The 13,861-nt window shown below is 37.0% G+C and overlaps 5 protein-coding genes across 6 annotated transcripts; 2 read left to right on the plus strand and 3 right to left on the minus strand.

The window, feature by feature from the left end:
- The first annotated feature begins 39 nt into the window (after positions 1-39).
- Positions 40-1,828, plus strand: LOC124305795 (uncharacterized). Its single transcript, XM_046765629.1, has 3 exons — positions 40-716; positions 804-919; positions 996-1,828. Exons 1-3 carry the CDS (start codon positions 333-335, stop codon positions 1,159-1,161), a joined length of 666 nt encoding a protein of 221 aa, XP_046621585.1. The 5' UTR covers positions 40-332; the 3' UTR covers positions 1,162-1,828.
- Positions 1,829-2,044: 216 nt separating this feature from the next.
- Positions 2,045-3,891, minus strand: LOC124304754 (uncharacterized). The gene is made up of 3 exons (XM_046763369.1): positions 3,614-3,891; positions 2,653-2,982; positions 2,045-2,539 (listed from the first exon to the last, which is right to left on the minus strand). Exons 2-3 carry the CDS (start codon positions 2,965-2,967, stop codon positions 2,045-2,047), a joined length of 810 nt encoding a protein of 269 aa, XP_046619325.1. The 5' UTR covers positions 2,968-2,982; positions 3,614-3,891.
- A 148-nt stretch (positions 3,892-4,039) lies between these two features.
- On the minus strand, positions 4,040-6,446 carry LOC124305806 (uncharacterized). The gene is made up of 5 exons (XM_046765653.1): positions 6,188-6,446; positions 5,536-5,865; positions 5,118-5,441; positions 4,580-4,999; positions 4,040-4,475 (listed from the first exon to the last, which is right to left on the minus strand). Exons 2-5 carry the CDS (start codon positions 5,839-5,841, stop codon positions 4,260-4,262), a joined length of 1,266 nt encoding a protein of 421 aa, XP_046621609.1. The 5' UTR covers positions 5,842-5,865; positions 6,188-6,446; the 3' UTR covers positions 4,040-4,259.
- Positions 6,447-6,964: 518 nt separating this feature from the next.
- LOC124305805 (uncharacterized) lies at positions 6,965-11,698 on the minus strand. Of its 2 annotated transcripts, none has more exons than XM_046765652.1 (5): positions 11,554-11,698; positions 9,091-9,422; positions 8,662-8,985; positions 7,970-8,392; positions 6,965-7,883 (listed from the first exon to the last, which is right to left on the minus strand). In XM_046765652.1, the coding sequence occupies exons 2-5, from the start codon at positions 9,394-9,396 to the stop codon at positions 7,668-7,670; spliced, it is 1,269 nt and encodes a 422-aa protein (XP_046621608.1). In that variant the 5' UTR covers positions 9,397-9,422; positions 11,554-11,698; the 3' UTR covers positions 6,965-7,667. The 2 variants fall into 2 exon arrangements, with proteins under 2 accessions (XP_046621608.1, XP_046621607.1); XM_046765651.1 differs by lacking the exon at positions 11,554-11,698 and adding an exon at positions 9,997-10,272.
- Positions 10,688-12,640, plus strand: LOC124305807 (PCNA-associated factor-like). Its single transcript, XM_046765655.1, has 4 exons — positions 10,688-11,059; positions 11,158-11,244; positions 11,327-11,457; positions 11,625-12,640. Exons 1-4 carry the CDS (start codon positions 11,023-11,025, stop codon positions 11,712-11,714), a joined length of 345 nt encoding a protein of 114 aa, XP_046621611.1. The 5' UTR covers positions 10,688-11,022; the 3' UTR covers positions 11,715-12,640.
- The last annotated feature ends 1,221 nt before the right edge of the window (positions 12,641-13,861 follow it).

Raw genomic sequence — 13,861 nt, forward strand, 5'->3', positions numbered from 1 at the left:
TCACAATGTATGTACGAATATTTATAGCAACGATCAGCCGTCAAATTCTGTCTTAGGAGGATATAAAATTTCAACAATAATAGTTTAGGAATGACGAAGATATTTATTTGATTGTTCGCGTTTTAGCAATAATCTTTACATGTATTTACGGCATGTAATATAAGGAATGATGGAATTGAATCGTTATTACGCGCCTCGAGAATTGTCAAAGTTCTGTCTGTATCAAAGCTCGAACCTGTCACGGCGGTCACCGCCAGTCAACGAGTGCTGACGAATACCAAATATCGTGTGAAATTTTTTTCTTCTGATTCCATTCTAAATGTCAGAAGAGAATGAAGCGTGTTGCCGGTCGAAATTTGAAATTCATAGTAATCACGTGTTATTGCTTGTGTATAACGATAACAAATTGTGATGATAATTTGATTATTACAAAACGCAATTTGTTAAAGTCGATTCCTGAATCGCGGGCTGGTAACCCGTCGAAACATGTTCCAGTACAATCTTTTAAAAGCACTGATGATTCGAAATTGTCAGACTCTAGTAGTTCAAAACTTACGAACTCATCACAGGAGAAAAATTCCCCTATCCAAAATGTCGAAGATAGTGATAACGGCATTAAATCCAAAGATAATCGAACCGTAACCTTACTAACTGATCAAGTCAAAAAGGAGGCAAATCTTGATTTGAACGTCACCGCCCCACAAACGACGATACAGGTATCGCTCTAGTCGTTGTATGTACCATAAAATACGTTTCAGTATTTGCAAACAGCTCGCCTATATTCTGGTATATAATTCTTTCAGCCTCAAATACTTGGCCCAAATTTGTCTGTGAACACAGGTGCGTTGTGGCGTGGCATTTCTGTTTTCATGGGTCTGACTGTACTTGTGATCGCCTATATTATCCTACGTTGCGTAAGGTGAGCTGTAAGCGAAAAGAAAACAATTTTAATGTAATTTTTGAGATTGCTAATCCGGTATTTTCTATCTTCAAAGGTTAAGCAAAAATCGTACTCAAATGGTTCGAAAGTACGGTGTCCTTGCGCACAGGCAAGATGTTGAAATGCGGCCATTGCCATTGGATGACGAAGACGAAGACGACACGACTGTATTCGATGCCAGCGAAATAGGGATCCATGACAAACATCGGCAAACTGCGTAGTCACAGAGCGGGACACGATTTTCAACCAACTCAATGAATCAGGTATGCAAGATGAGGCAAATTGTATTTGCTTTGTACGCTAAGAAACCTTATATGTACGATTGATAACAAGTGCATGAGACTGAATGAATGTTGCACTATTGATGAATGTTGAACCAAGCAATGCAATATCAAGGCGTATTTTATTCCCCTTGTGTGGAATATGCCATTAGAAATGTATTGTGAATTTACCATTCATAATAGAAAATGCTCTGTAAACATGAGTGTAACTACATGACTAAATTTGCCTATCATGGTTTTTGAGCTTTATTTTGTATAAGTTATGATAGACACAAAATTTTGTTATTAATGTTATATGTAAGTATATATAGACATATATATATTTTTTGGCTATACAAGCACATTTTATTCGGTTAAATATTCAATATATTATAATAGTAAATCTAAAATTTTCATTTTAACCGAATAAAAATACTATTGTAATTTATGATTAAAACTGTGATCAGATTTCAAATTTTTCTGCGCTCATACGTGTCCTCAAAACACGTGGTAAATGAGTCGTGTTAATATCTAAAGTTTCAAAGATAAATATTATAGTTGAGTACAGAATGTCTATATTTTATTTAACACTAAGGATTTATAATAAAAATAATGTATAAAAGATAAAGCTGGACTAATTTTCTTCAAATTATATTATCGATAATGATATTGTACATACTTTCCCAGTATTTTTCTAAATTTCTCTATTACTGATCCCGTCATTGTTCAATTTCCTTCATAATATACCAGCAGAAAGTAATTCATCCTCATCCATCAAATGATCGTTCCTCGTCAATTCTATTCTCTCTGTAAAATAATGTAATTTGAAAGCTAGCTAGGCGCCTTAGATACTGTATAATGAGTTTGGAGGATAGATATTTATGGTATCTAATATCTTAGTATAACTAGAGAACAGAATTTCATAAATATCTCTTTTCAACTGCATGCAAGATGATAAATTATTACATAATTGGATAAATTGATAAAGTGATGAATAGGTAAGGTGGGTACTAACTTGGTAAGCTTTGTACCAATTGTATAATTTTGAAGTAATATAACTCTCTGATAGCTGATCTGCTAGTTTTTGAAACTCTTTTTTTCTTTGATCTTTGTAGGCAAACGAGACTGCCTGAAATCTGGCTAGAGCTTTCAGAATTAGACTGCATTGCGATAGATTTAAAGTTTTTTGACGAGTTACTGGGCTAAATCCGATAATGCTAACATCTTCCATAACAAGGAAATCTTTTAATCCGTCCGTTACAGCAGCCAACCAACGAGGTAAAATGATGAAATCACTCATATCCTTAGATTTCAGGAAGTTTTGAAACTTTGGGTATATCTGTGATAAGAATTACTTTGCTAGAAATGAGCGCATAAAGAATGATGAATTTTAATTTGTTACAACATGTATAAACTGTAATTGAAAAACCACAATATCAGCAAAAATAATACCTCAAGATGAAAGGTGATTTCGTTGCGAAAGAAGTCTGTACTTCTCAACATTTTCCTTCTGCCCAAATTCCTTGGCATTGATTTAACGACCAGTGATATTTCAGTTGGACTGCTACCTGCGATGCCCTTCACTTTGATTCTATTGACGACCGATAAGTAGGCATCACCCTTGCTACTTCCGTCGCCAAAGTTCCAGCTTAGTATTTCGACTTTTTTCTCACAAGATACTTTACGTAGAATATGCTCAAGCGTTTCTTCAGTAAACAAATCGCTGACAGCGAACAACAGGATTTTGTTCTTCTCCATAATTCCCATATGAGATTACCGGTACTGAAATATTCAAATTTCTGTTATCAAAACTATATTACAAATTTGATGCCGTACGTAGAAATTTTGTTAAACTGCAGCGGATGTGAAAATCATGAATTTTGTATCTAAATTGCTGCAAATTCAACTTGGGTATAACTTACACGTCGCTCTACTCAGCGTGTGGGGGAAAACTTTATTGCAATCACGCATGAGTCCTAATAATCATGGCGAAACGCTTGGCCTATAAATTAATTGACAATGATCATTCTCACACTATGTGGTCAATTTGCCTCAGACTGAGGCAGGTCAATCGTTGGCATGTTAAATTATTATCTTATATTTTTCGATCGTTTCTTCAATGTGGTTTATGAGTTCAAAGCGATTTTGTGTCCCGTTCCAAGGCATTGTACATTACCCCCGTGTATAAGAGGAGCAATAGTAGCGAATTCTAAACACGCATATCTCTGAAACTAGATGGTCAATTGATCTGAGATTGAAAATAAATAAGCATTACCACTGAAATTAATTTTCCACCAAGTTTCGGAGTGTTCTCTAATAGGGTCCGTTTGGGGGATAACTACCTTGGAGAGTACCTTTAGAGAGAGAGGGAGAGATTATCTACTGCATTTTAGAAGCTGAGCTTTGTACATACATATTTATTTAGGTCTAGCTGATAAGATGAAAATAAATTCATTTGTTCATTCAAGCCCTTGGATGGTTGTGAAACATGTTTGTATGTTATTTATCACTGTCATTATTGTTCACGTTATTGCGCGTTCGAATACCAGATAATTATGATTCTCGGACACTGTTAATTGCCGGTGAAAAAGATTATAAATGTTATCGTACGATAAATCGGAGGTGAATTTCGTACAAATATCATATCTGTTCAGAAAATGAAATCGTATTCTTCATCTCAAGATACATTCTTATCAGATTAAATTAAAGGATCCACATAGTTTTATTGCTATAACCGGATTTATACGTATTTGCGGGATTGACATATTCCGTTTCTTTTAATGTTTCTGTAACTTGACGTTAGGAAGCAATGTATAAAAATTCATTTATCTAATCATACTCGTATAAAAACAGATAATACTTTATCATAAGATACAACGAAGATAAGTTTCCTTCCAATATAATAAAATATAGTTAGAAATCTCTTTGTTCGAAATACCGATTAAGTACATTACAGTGGCGAGACGGAAATTGATCCTCATTTAGAATTGCTTTTCCTAATAATTTTCCTAAACTAATTATCATATAGTTTGTTTATACCTAAAGCTAAGACCTAAATTTCATATATAATTCTTTTCCACTGCGTGCATGATGGTCTCGGCAAGACGGCATCTGCTTTTCTTGGTTTTTAGGTTCTTTAAATTCCAGATTACGCTAACGTCGACTGGCTCATCTCCTTCTATAGAATCCATGTCAAATGCTTCTGATTCGTCCAGTGATACTCCCGGTGCAGTTTCCAGAGCAAAATTTATCCCATGGATACTCTGTTCTTGGACCTGAACATAATAACGCAATGATTAGAAGTCTCGAAATAAATCCTGAGAAATCCGGTCATCGTTCAGTTACACTTTTCATTTTAATACTTGAAAAATACACTCACCTCGTTCATAAATGTGTCCCACGGATAAAGCTTCTCAGGATCTGATTTCAACATGCTTATACTTCTGCCGAGTTCCTGGTGGTAGAGTTTCAAAAATTCGTCGTAATGGCCGTCGCGAAGCGGTTTCTCGGTGCAGGTATAGATGAAGAAAGACACGTCTAGAGCTGGGCTAGCGCATCGAGCCAACTGAAAATCTAGGGCAAGAGCATCCGGGTATTCTCTATCAGTTTTTCGAATCATGAAGTTAGGCGCCCACGCATCACCCTGAGTAATCACCGAAGTTGGCGCCGTCACACGGTTGCAGAAATCTATGCTCTTGTCGTACAACTCTCGGCCTGTCCAGGAGTTGAAGCGCTTCTCAGCTTCGCTGCCTGGATACTCCTTAGCTAGCGCATCTTTAGCCATGTTTATTATAAGGGTCTGAAATAAAAATGGATCGGTTGAGTGGAAATTTGTTCTGTCGTTGGTCAATTTATGTCTGAATAATTTTCATAACGGAGTATTATTGGGTTTGTCGAATCTGACAAGATATACCGACCTGAAAACCTTTGTACCAATCGTACAGTTTTGGAGTAAAATAAGTCTCAATTAAACGATTTGCTATTCTTTGAAACTCCTCTTTCTTTTGATCCTTGTAGGCGAATGATACGGCGTGTAACCTAGCCAGTGCTTTCAATATCAATCTACATTCCTGCACTTGCAACGAATTTTGTCTAGCCAGAGGTTGAAAGCCGATCGAAATGACATCTTCCAGCACGAGATAATCGTTCTCGCCATCCGTTAACGCCGCAAAACATCGAGGTACCATCAGCAAATCTCCTGCGTTTTTAGACTTGACAAACTCTTGAAACTTCGGGAATATCTGTAACGTGAATGAGATTTCCTCAAAAATTGAAGTACGCAGAATCATTGAAATTAAATCTGTGTACGAGCACGTGGAAAGAAAGTATATTTACCTCTGTATAGCACGTAACTTCGTTATAGAAGAATTCGTTGCTCCTGAAAGTTTTTCGTCTTGCCAAATTGTTCGGCATTGATTTGACGACAAGTGATATTTGGATCGGTTTGCCGCCAGCTGTGCCGTTCACCTTGATTCTGTTGATGACGGACAAATAGCCGTCACCCTTCTTGCTCGCGTCTCCAAAATCCCATCCCAATACTTGCACCTCATTTTCCCCTGTTGCATTTCGAAGGCTCTCTTCGAGCGTTTTCTCGGTAAACAGAGCGCTCACACCGGACAGAAGACTCTCGTCCTTTGTCATGTTCTTTTAGCGTCAGTACTGAAACTGCGAAAATATTCTATCATAGAATGGAATCGGATCAAGGACCTCTATAATTCCAACCGAGAATGCACAAAGCGGCAATGTTGGAGTGTACATCAAATATCCCAGGGTCAAGCCCCACTAATCAGCAACACAATACTCATGAGCTGTGGGCGTTGATAGCAGAATTCCAAAGGAAATATTGAAATAAGTGGTATTTCCACTGATCTCTGTACTAACAATCGAGATACACGCGGAAAATATACGAATCGGCACTGCGATAAGAGCGGAGTGTAAGCGAAACATTTGCATTATTCCATAAATAAATATTGACTGAAGAACTAACCGCATAAGTTTAATTGAATCGCTAGAATTAATGAATGTTCCAACGACTTTGACGAATATCCGAGCAACAGAAGCTTGGAACATTCATTCCACGTACTTCGCTCTGCCTTTCACTCATTCAACCGAACTCGGTGGCCTCGAAAAAGGAAACTGGGATTTCCACTTTCCTTGAACGAGTCATTAGTCGTAGCATCGAGAGATTTACACTTTCTATGCTGATACATCGCTTAATGATGCGACGCTGATACGTTTATCGATTTAGTAGAGATTGACCATTCGATGTGCTCTAATTGAGAATTGAAGATAAGGATTTGGAGGAATATTCAAGAGCCGACGAATTAACTTCTACACGAATTCATTCGTGTATTTGAATTAGGCGCTGTTTGCTCTCTCGAATTTATTACGAGGTTGAAGTTATTAACGTTATCCTAACGAAACATTGGGGAAAAAATCACTATTTCATTAAGTTTACAGTGTTTTTGAAAAAACTAAGATATCGAAATACGAGTGTGTTTTGTTTTATTACGATTTACTAAATTTCGGACAATTCCAAAATGGCGAAATAACCGTTTTTCCTCGGCATGAATCGTTACGATAACGTTACTAACTTCAATATAATTTAGTGATCGCGGCTCGTTGCATTACGATCATTTTTCAACACTGATCGGGATAAAAACAGTATAACGTAGCATTTTTTCAAATTCTAACAATTAGAATTTAAAAGATAGCACAACGTATACGTCCAATCAGGACGAATGTTCTGCATGAACAGCCCATATGATGATTACTAGGAATTTTATTTTTACAATATATTACAATACGTATAAATTGATTGGATTTAGGAAAATAAAAAACGAAATTAAACATTTGCCCACTTCTATTATATACACATGCACGCGCGGTTTTGAACCGCGATATTGTCATCAGTTATCTAGTTTAAATTGACAAGTATGCGGCATGCGTAAGTTAGTGTACATACATACATTTCCGGCTCTCTGTTCAACAGGAAAGGATTTATGCAATAAGAACATATATCCAACAGACGGAACCAAATTTAATTTTATATTATACTCTTTTAATAACGGTTATACTATAAGTGATATCTAACTACCTATTTAATTCATTACGTTGCAAATCTGCAATATATGCTGCTGTATTTTTATATTCCCATTACCCATTAGCAAAAGATTAACAGAATGACAAATTTTACTTAGTTTCTTAACTTATGCCACTTTCATTGATCGTTTTTCGTCAACAGATAATATAACACAACGCAGCACGTCGAATAATACTTTCTATTTAACTACAGTGTGCATTATACAAAGTATATTCATCCTGCCAAGAGAAACGTTGGTTTGGAAACTACGCTTCTTGAATACTGACCGACATTATGCCGTTTCAAACCCGATTTAACTCGATTATTCAAGTGCAATGTACTTCAAATTTTCTTTACTATATATTAAAACTATGTGGCGAAACATTTAAATAAATTTATTTTCCACAGCGTGAACTAAGGTGTCGGCAAGCCGGCGTCGTCCTTCCTTAGATTTTATCGGTTCTATCGTCCAAACATCAGATATATCAACTGCCTCATCTCCCTTGATTATATTCAAGTCGAATGCTTCATCTGCATCTAGTAACGAGAATGGCACGGCCTCAATGGCAAAATTAACTCCATGCAGGCTGTATTCCTGGACCTGAAGGAAGCACAACACAGTCATTGAATGAATAGAAATTAGATCCTTAAATTAGAAGAGTTAAAACCCTTGAATCTTACACGTACCTCTTTCCTGAATAAATCCCAAGGATAGATTTTCTCAGGGTTTGATCCCAGCAAGCTGATACTCCTGCTGATCTCGTCATGATATGTTTTCAGTAAATGTTCGTAATGATCGTCGCGTAAACTTTTTTCCGTGCATGTGTATATGAAGAAAGAAGTATCTAGAACTGGGCTTGCGGCTCTCGAGAGCTGAAAATCTAGTGCAAGAGCAGTTGGATGTTTATCACCGTCCGATTGACGAATTAAAAAGTTTGGCGCCCAGGCGTCCCCCTGTGTTATAACTGAAGTTGCAGCAGATACTTTGTTACAGAAATCTACGCTCTTGAAGTAGAAATCTCGACGTGACCAGGAATTAAATTTCTCCTCAGCTTTGCTACCTGGGTATTCTTTGGCTAGCGCATCCTTAGCAATTTTGAACAGTCTTCCCTGGAACAACAAATGTGTGTCTAGAGTAGTGATATTTCTCAGACATAGCTCTATCATCTTCAAAAGGTAAAAATCGTTCAGCTGTTATATCTCTATTGTAATTGTCAGCTGTGAACGGGTTTTCTCATTAAACAATTAAAATGTAGCTGAATCTTTTTTTTTTTCTTCCAGTTTGAGTGGACCAATTTTAAAAATTGCGATTCACTAACTACACGGCAGACAATACCGATGACAACGGTAAACAGATGCGATAGCAAGCGAATACTGACCTGGAAGTTGATGTACCATTTGTATAGTTCAGGAGTGAAGTAAGTTTCTAGCAACTTGTCAGCTAAGTTTTGAAATTCTTCTTTCTTCTGATCTTTGTATGCAAATGAAACAGCGTGAAATCTCGCCAGAGCCTTCAGTATCAGTTCACATTGCGACAAATTTAACGTATTTTGCCGAGTCACAGGACCAAATCCGAGAATACTGACATCTTCAAGAGCGAGGTAATCGTTTTCTCCATCTGTGACCGCTGCCAAGCAACGAGGTACGATGATCATATCAGCCAAGCCCTTAGAGTGCAAGAAGTCGTTGAATTTTGGAAAGATCTGAAAAGAGAAAAAAAAGAACTTTTCAAACTCTATTCTGGCAAAAATGTTAGAATCATATTACAAATCGAGTAAACATAGGGTGTTCAAGAAATTTGTGTTTACCTCAGTGTAACAGATGATTTCATTGTAAAAGAAGTCTTTACTTCTGAATGTTTTCCTCCTGCCAATATTCTGCGGCATCGATTTAACGACGAGCGATACACTTGCCGGTTTTCCGCCAGCCTCGCCTTTAACAGTGACTCTGTCCACAATAGACAAGTAACCGTCGCCCTTTTTGCTCGCCTCACCAAAATCCCAGCTAAGTATTTTAACATCCTTTTCGCCGGTCGTTTTTCGTATTATGTCTTCGAGCGTTTGCTCTGTGAATAATTTGCTCACGCCTGACAACAGACTTTTATCCTTCGACATTGTCTTGCTTTGTTTTCCAATTTGTACTGCAATTGTGAAAAGAAAAACAAAATCAATAAAAATGTGTATGCACTATAGTTAAAGAATTCTTCGCTTCAACTAGCCATTCACAATCGCACTTAATAAAGCAATAACACCTATTCACGGTTGAATACCACTTGTATCTCTAATATTGAACTGATTAGAGAAATAACTTTATTGGTTGTGTGCGTTGAGTGTAACATAATCTCCAACGGCTGATAGATGTGGTTATAAACGGTCCTGGGAATCATTATGACCTAATCCATAGAACAAACTATAAAAGATGAGGCGGGTCGGACCGTTATCAGTGGGATTTTGTTTTTTTCTCTCCGTCGCCTTGCATTTAATGTTTTTTTTTTCAACTTTTTACATCTAATTCTACTTTAATAAATCCAATTCATTGAAAGTCATTCAGAAATTATATAGTAATGATTTTTTCCCTGATGTTTCGTTACGTTAACGTTAATAACTTCAACCTCGTGTTTCATTTTCTCGTAGTTTTTTGTTTTGTTAAACTTGACTTTTATCACGATATTATCTCGCTGTAAGCGCGTGATAAGCCGGCGGCAATATACTTACTCGGTTACGATTATTCTTCTTTTTTTTTTTTTTTTTAATTGATAATTCTCGATTGAAAGAATTATTTGCCTGTGTGTCCGAATGCGGGAACGTCACACAACACAACAATGACGATATATTCACGACACGACGAATCGATTGACAATGAGCCCGACCGTATCGATTCGCACAAAGCAATTGACGGAAAACTGATAAATCTGGTAGGCGTATTCTATTCCCTCCTCGGTTCCGATGCTGATACCCAGGCGGCCACGTAGGCAATGAAAGGTTGGCGTCCGAAGTCTCGGAGACGGGTTCGCATTGATGGGAACCTGGTGAGGGAGCGAATACGTGTCAAAATGACGGTTTTCCTCGTTCGAAAGGTGGCTCGTCAGGAGGAGAAACTCCGGCGTCGTTGATCCACGAATAAAACATCACGCTTTGATTCGCGTTGAGATTTTACTATTTGCACGAAATTTTCATTCAAACAGTGCATACATTTGGTTCACGTTTTCATCGTTGTGACATAGATATTAAAAATAGAACCGCGATCTCTCGACGCGAGATTGCTAACAATCGATAGGTCAGTTTAAAATTGGCGGTAAGGAACGTTGCGAGCGTCATCTATTTCGCACGCTGGCCGTTGTTGAATATGTTCGTTTCCGACCATGGTGGAGTTCTTCTTTTTTTCTTTTTTTTTTCTTTTGTTTTGCACTTGTTTTGCCTTTGTTTTATCACTAAGTTCGCAAACTTCGAACCGACTACTTGTCTGTCATTTTGTATTGAAAGTCTTCGGACAGGTGGTTTGATCGGAAATTGGCAAAATACCGTTAGTCGCGGGCAGTAACCGAGATTTTCGATAAGCGTACAACGCACGCGTTACAGTTGTCAGTTGCTCGAAGGTCGGCACCGTTGTTGACTATTTGCCCATACGTACTGTACGATACTCATTGCGTCACTGATTCGTTTTTTTATAATCGATATCGAACTTGTATAAGTGTAATCATAATTTCTGACACAAGCGACACGCAATAGTACTACGAGATAATGGTAAGAACGAGAGCAGACGCAGGAGTTACTCGGGGTGAGTGGTTATTATCGCAGTTTACAACTTTATAATTCACGCCATCCAATAAGTACGAATTGATAATCCGAATCGATTGTTTTTATTTACCATTAAAGCCGCCGGAGCCAAAGCACCGCGGAAAAATTTAGGCGGCGTATCGGCAAGGATGGTTATTGCGAATGCTTTTGCGGACAAAGGAAAAGGTGAGAGTTCTAAATGAACGGAAATAATAGAAACATCTATTTGTCGTACGCGTTAAAATCTTTTCTGCCAATTATTTATCAGGTAAGGATCATTCCAGTGGAAATTCGTACTGTCCTCGAGAGACACCGGATTGGCAGAAGCCGATTACTTCTTTTTTTCAAAGACCGTCTAATGAATCGGGAGAAAGAAGTTTCAAGTGGAAAGAAAAAATGGTAATTAACGATTTAATGACAGGATTACAAATGTAGGGTATCGGTAGATGGGAAGATGTTTAGAGGTTGAGTAAAAAAATTCTTGTATCGACTCACTGCGGATGATTCGATGCTCGAAGACTTGTGAAGATCGATTTTTTTCACAGCTTTATAACTCTTGTTCACAGAATGAGTCTCTTGACGCTGAACCGGCAGCTGCCTCTGCCACGTCTTCTTCCTTAGACTTGACGTCCACAGAGGATAATACGACCGGCTGACGTCTTACGTAACTTTTGATGTAACTTCTGGAGCACGACTGAGTGGCAAAATACAAGCAACACGCTCCTATACTTCAAGTACTTACAGTGCGTGATAATAATTGTCAAGCTGCAACGTAAAAACTGCTCAGTATTTGCTCTCAAATCTGTTTATATATATTAATACATGTTAGATTAGAAGTTCTGATAAGTCTTATCTCAACAAGTTTAGTGAAGAAAAATGTTTTCCCGTGTCTATTTATTTGTCATTTTTTCGTCTATGAAAATACGTTTTTTATACCTATTTTTTGATCGATAACAATAAAGTTTCGTTATCATCAACTAGCTGTGTAGGTCATCGGTCTGCATAATAATTCAGCATTTATCGAGAAAACATTTTTTATCGCAATATAACTAAAATTGTCTGCTAATGTTTAGCTTTAATATCAAAAATGTGTTCACAGCAGCTGATCGTTTTAGTATTTGTAATTTTTAAGGCTTTATAACTTAATCACTATTATTTAATTACGTATCTCTTTTTCATTTCTCAAAACCCAAGTATTATTAATGTTTTTAAGAAAGTAACCAAAACGTGCCTCTAATAAGTATAGAAATAGCTTAAGAAAAATATGTCTATTGTTATATAATTTATTTATTCCGTCTTACGTGTACTCGTGTAGTAATAGTAAAGTAAGTCGTTCAGTTTTGTTATTTATCGTTGTGTTCTGTTGATCAGTCAATGTTCCTCAAGTGCATCGTTAAATCTTGCGTCTAATTGTGAACTGAAGTATTATAGATCCAACAACCAAGACCTTGGATAACTTAGTTTTGGACCATCGACCGTGATATTTTAATTGTCACATGTAACTAATTTTTATCAAACCTTTACGGATGATCAATATTGATATTAGCGACGATTAATAAATACATGGGTAATTCAAATTGAATTGTTCGCAGATTGATTTTTATTCAGTCAATTTGCCTTCCTTTTAATATTTCATATACAAAACATCATTTATTACGCAACTGATAGATGGACTGTTCGAGGATCACACGTTTCGATATTTCTCACTACCTCTCTCTCTCTCCCTTACACTTGTCGCTGGCAAAGCATCTAAACTTAAACTACAATAACCTAAATTTGTTCGTTTCTATTACTGGTATCAATTGAGAATCGACATTGTTAAACTACAATAAACTACTAATTACAAGGCTACATACTTCCAATTACTTGGGTCAACGGCTTGCGGGGGCAGGGAGGGGGGCAACGCTGGGCCTATCGTCAGGCTAATTCACTGTTTCTTTCACTTCAACTATGTACAACTTAGTCCTTGAGTCGTCATTCTTATTTCATGCATTATTTCAAGATATTAACAAGAATATAAGTTCAATACCGTACATAACGCATTCCGATGTTAATTCAACAAATGCTGTCGTATCTTCAAATAAAAACGTCGAGACAAAGATCATTGAATCTTTTTATTTTCCCTTTACTTTTTTTTCGCCAAAAACTTACTTCCGACCGATTAACAGCCCTGTTCTGCAGTATTTAACATTAATTAACAAATTGGTTTCGTATTATCATTATTATTATTATTAACAACAACAACAACAACAACAACAACAGCAGCAGCAATAGCAACAACAACAACAACAACAACAACAACAACAACAACAATTCATTACTTCGGGTGAGATTCTTGATAGTTGAAGGAAAATAAAATGATCGCCGTATAATTTTTCTTTCTTTTCTTTTTTTAAACCATTTCGCACGCTATCATCAATTGTCATCAGATATTTATTCATCGTATTCCACGTAGTACTGCTTGTTTATTGCCATTCAACTCTTTCGGTTTCACTCAACACTTAACGCAAATCCATGTGGTTCGAGATAAATTCGAAACTCTAGGTCCTCGTTTTATTGATTCATTTTTTTCCCTCTATTTCGAGCTACGAAGAGCTCAGCTATGGAAAATTTTGATAACCGACGTATTTGTTTGATAGATTTCATTTTTACGGCGTATTGTTGGTCAGAAATTCATATGAAGAACCGTATAACTAAGGGGGGGGGGGGGGGGGATAAAGCCTTTGCCTTAGCTGCTCATTGTTATTGAGACTTTAAAAAGCAAAATTAACGTTTTGGTTCAAACACCGTTGGCTCACCCGGA

Source organism: Neodiprion virginianus, chromosome 5, assembly GCF_021901495.1.
Source record: "Neodiprion virginianus isolate iyNeoVirg1 chromosome 5, iyNeoVirg1.1, whole genome shotgun sequence".
Taxonomy (NCBI): Eukaryota; Metazoa; Arthropoda; class Insecta; order Hymenoptera; family Diprionidae; genus Neodiprion; species Neodiprion virginianus.

What these genes read in the sequence shown, in the direction of transcription:
- LOC124305806 (XM_046765653.1), bottom strand. Translation starts at nt 5,841, where the DNA reads ATGACAAAGGACGAGAGTCTTCTGTCCGGTGTGAGCGCTCTGTTTACC. An exon ending in AAGTTACGTGCTATACAGAG is followed by an intron (nt 5,442 to 5,535) that starts GTAAATATACTT and finishes TTCACGTTACAG; the next exon opens with ATATTCCCGAAGTTTCAAGA. An exon ending in GGGACACATTTATGAACGAG is followed by an intron (nt 4,476 to 4,579) that starts GTGAGTGTATTT and finishes TATTATGTTCAG; the next exon opens with GTCCAAGAACAGAGTATCCA.
- LOC124304754 (XM_046763369.1), bottom strand. Translation starts at nt 2,967, where the DNA reads ATGGGAATTATGGAGAAGAACAAAATCCTGTTGTTCGCTGTCAGCGAT. An exon ending in AAATCACCTTTCATCTTGAG is followed by an intron (nt 2,540 to 2,652) that starts GTATTATTTTTG and finishes TTCTTATCACAG; the next exon opens with ATATACCCAAAGTTTCAAAA.
- LOC124305807 (XM_046765655.1), top strand. Translation starts at nt 11,023, where the DNA reads ATGGTAAGAACGAGAGCAGACGCAGGAGTTACTCGGG. An exon ending in TTTTGCGGACAAAGGAAAAG is followed by an intron (nt 11,245 to 11,326) that starts GTGAGAGTTCTA and finishes ATTATTTATCAG; the next exon opens with GTAAGGATCATTCCAGTGGA. An exon ending in TCAAGTGGAAAGAAAAAATG is followed by an intron (nt 11,458 to 11,624) that starts GTAATTAACGAT and finishes TCTTGTTCACAG; the next exon opens with AATGAGTCTCTTGACGCTGA.
- LOC124305795 (XM_046765629.1), top strand. Translation starts at nt 333, where the DNA reads ATGAAGCGTGTTGCCGGTCGAAATTTGAAATTCATAGTAATCACGTGT. An exon ending in CCCCACAAACGACGATACAG is followed by an intron (nt 717 to 803) that starts GTATCGCTCTAG and finishes TAATTCTTTCAG; the next exon opens with CCTCAAATACTTGGCCCAAA. An exon ending in ATTATCCTACGTTGCGTAAG is followed by an intron (nt 920 to 995) that starts GTGAGCTGTAAG and finishes CTATCTTCAAAG; the next exon opens with GTTAAGCAAAAATCGTACTC.
- LOC124305805 (XM_046765652.1), bottom strand. Translation starts at nt 9,396, where the DNA reads ATGTCGAAGGATAAAAGTCTGTTGTCAGGCGTGAGCAAATTATTCACA. An exon ending in AATGGTACATCAACTTCCAG is followed by an intron (nt 8,393 to 8,661) that starts GTCAGTATTCGC and finishes TTGTTGTTCCAG; the next exon opens with GGAAGACTGTTCAAAATTGC. An exon ending in GGGATTTATTCAGGAAAGAG is followed by an intron (nt 7,884 to 7,969) that starts GTACGTGTAAGA and finishes TGCTTCCTTCAG; the next exon opens with GTCCAGGAATACAGCCTGCA.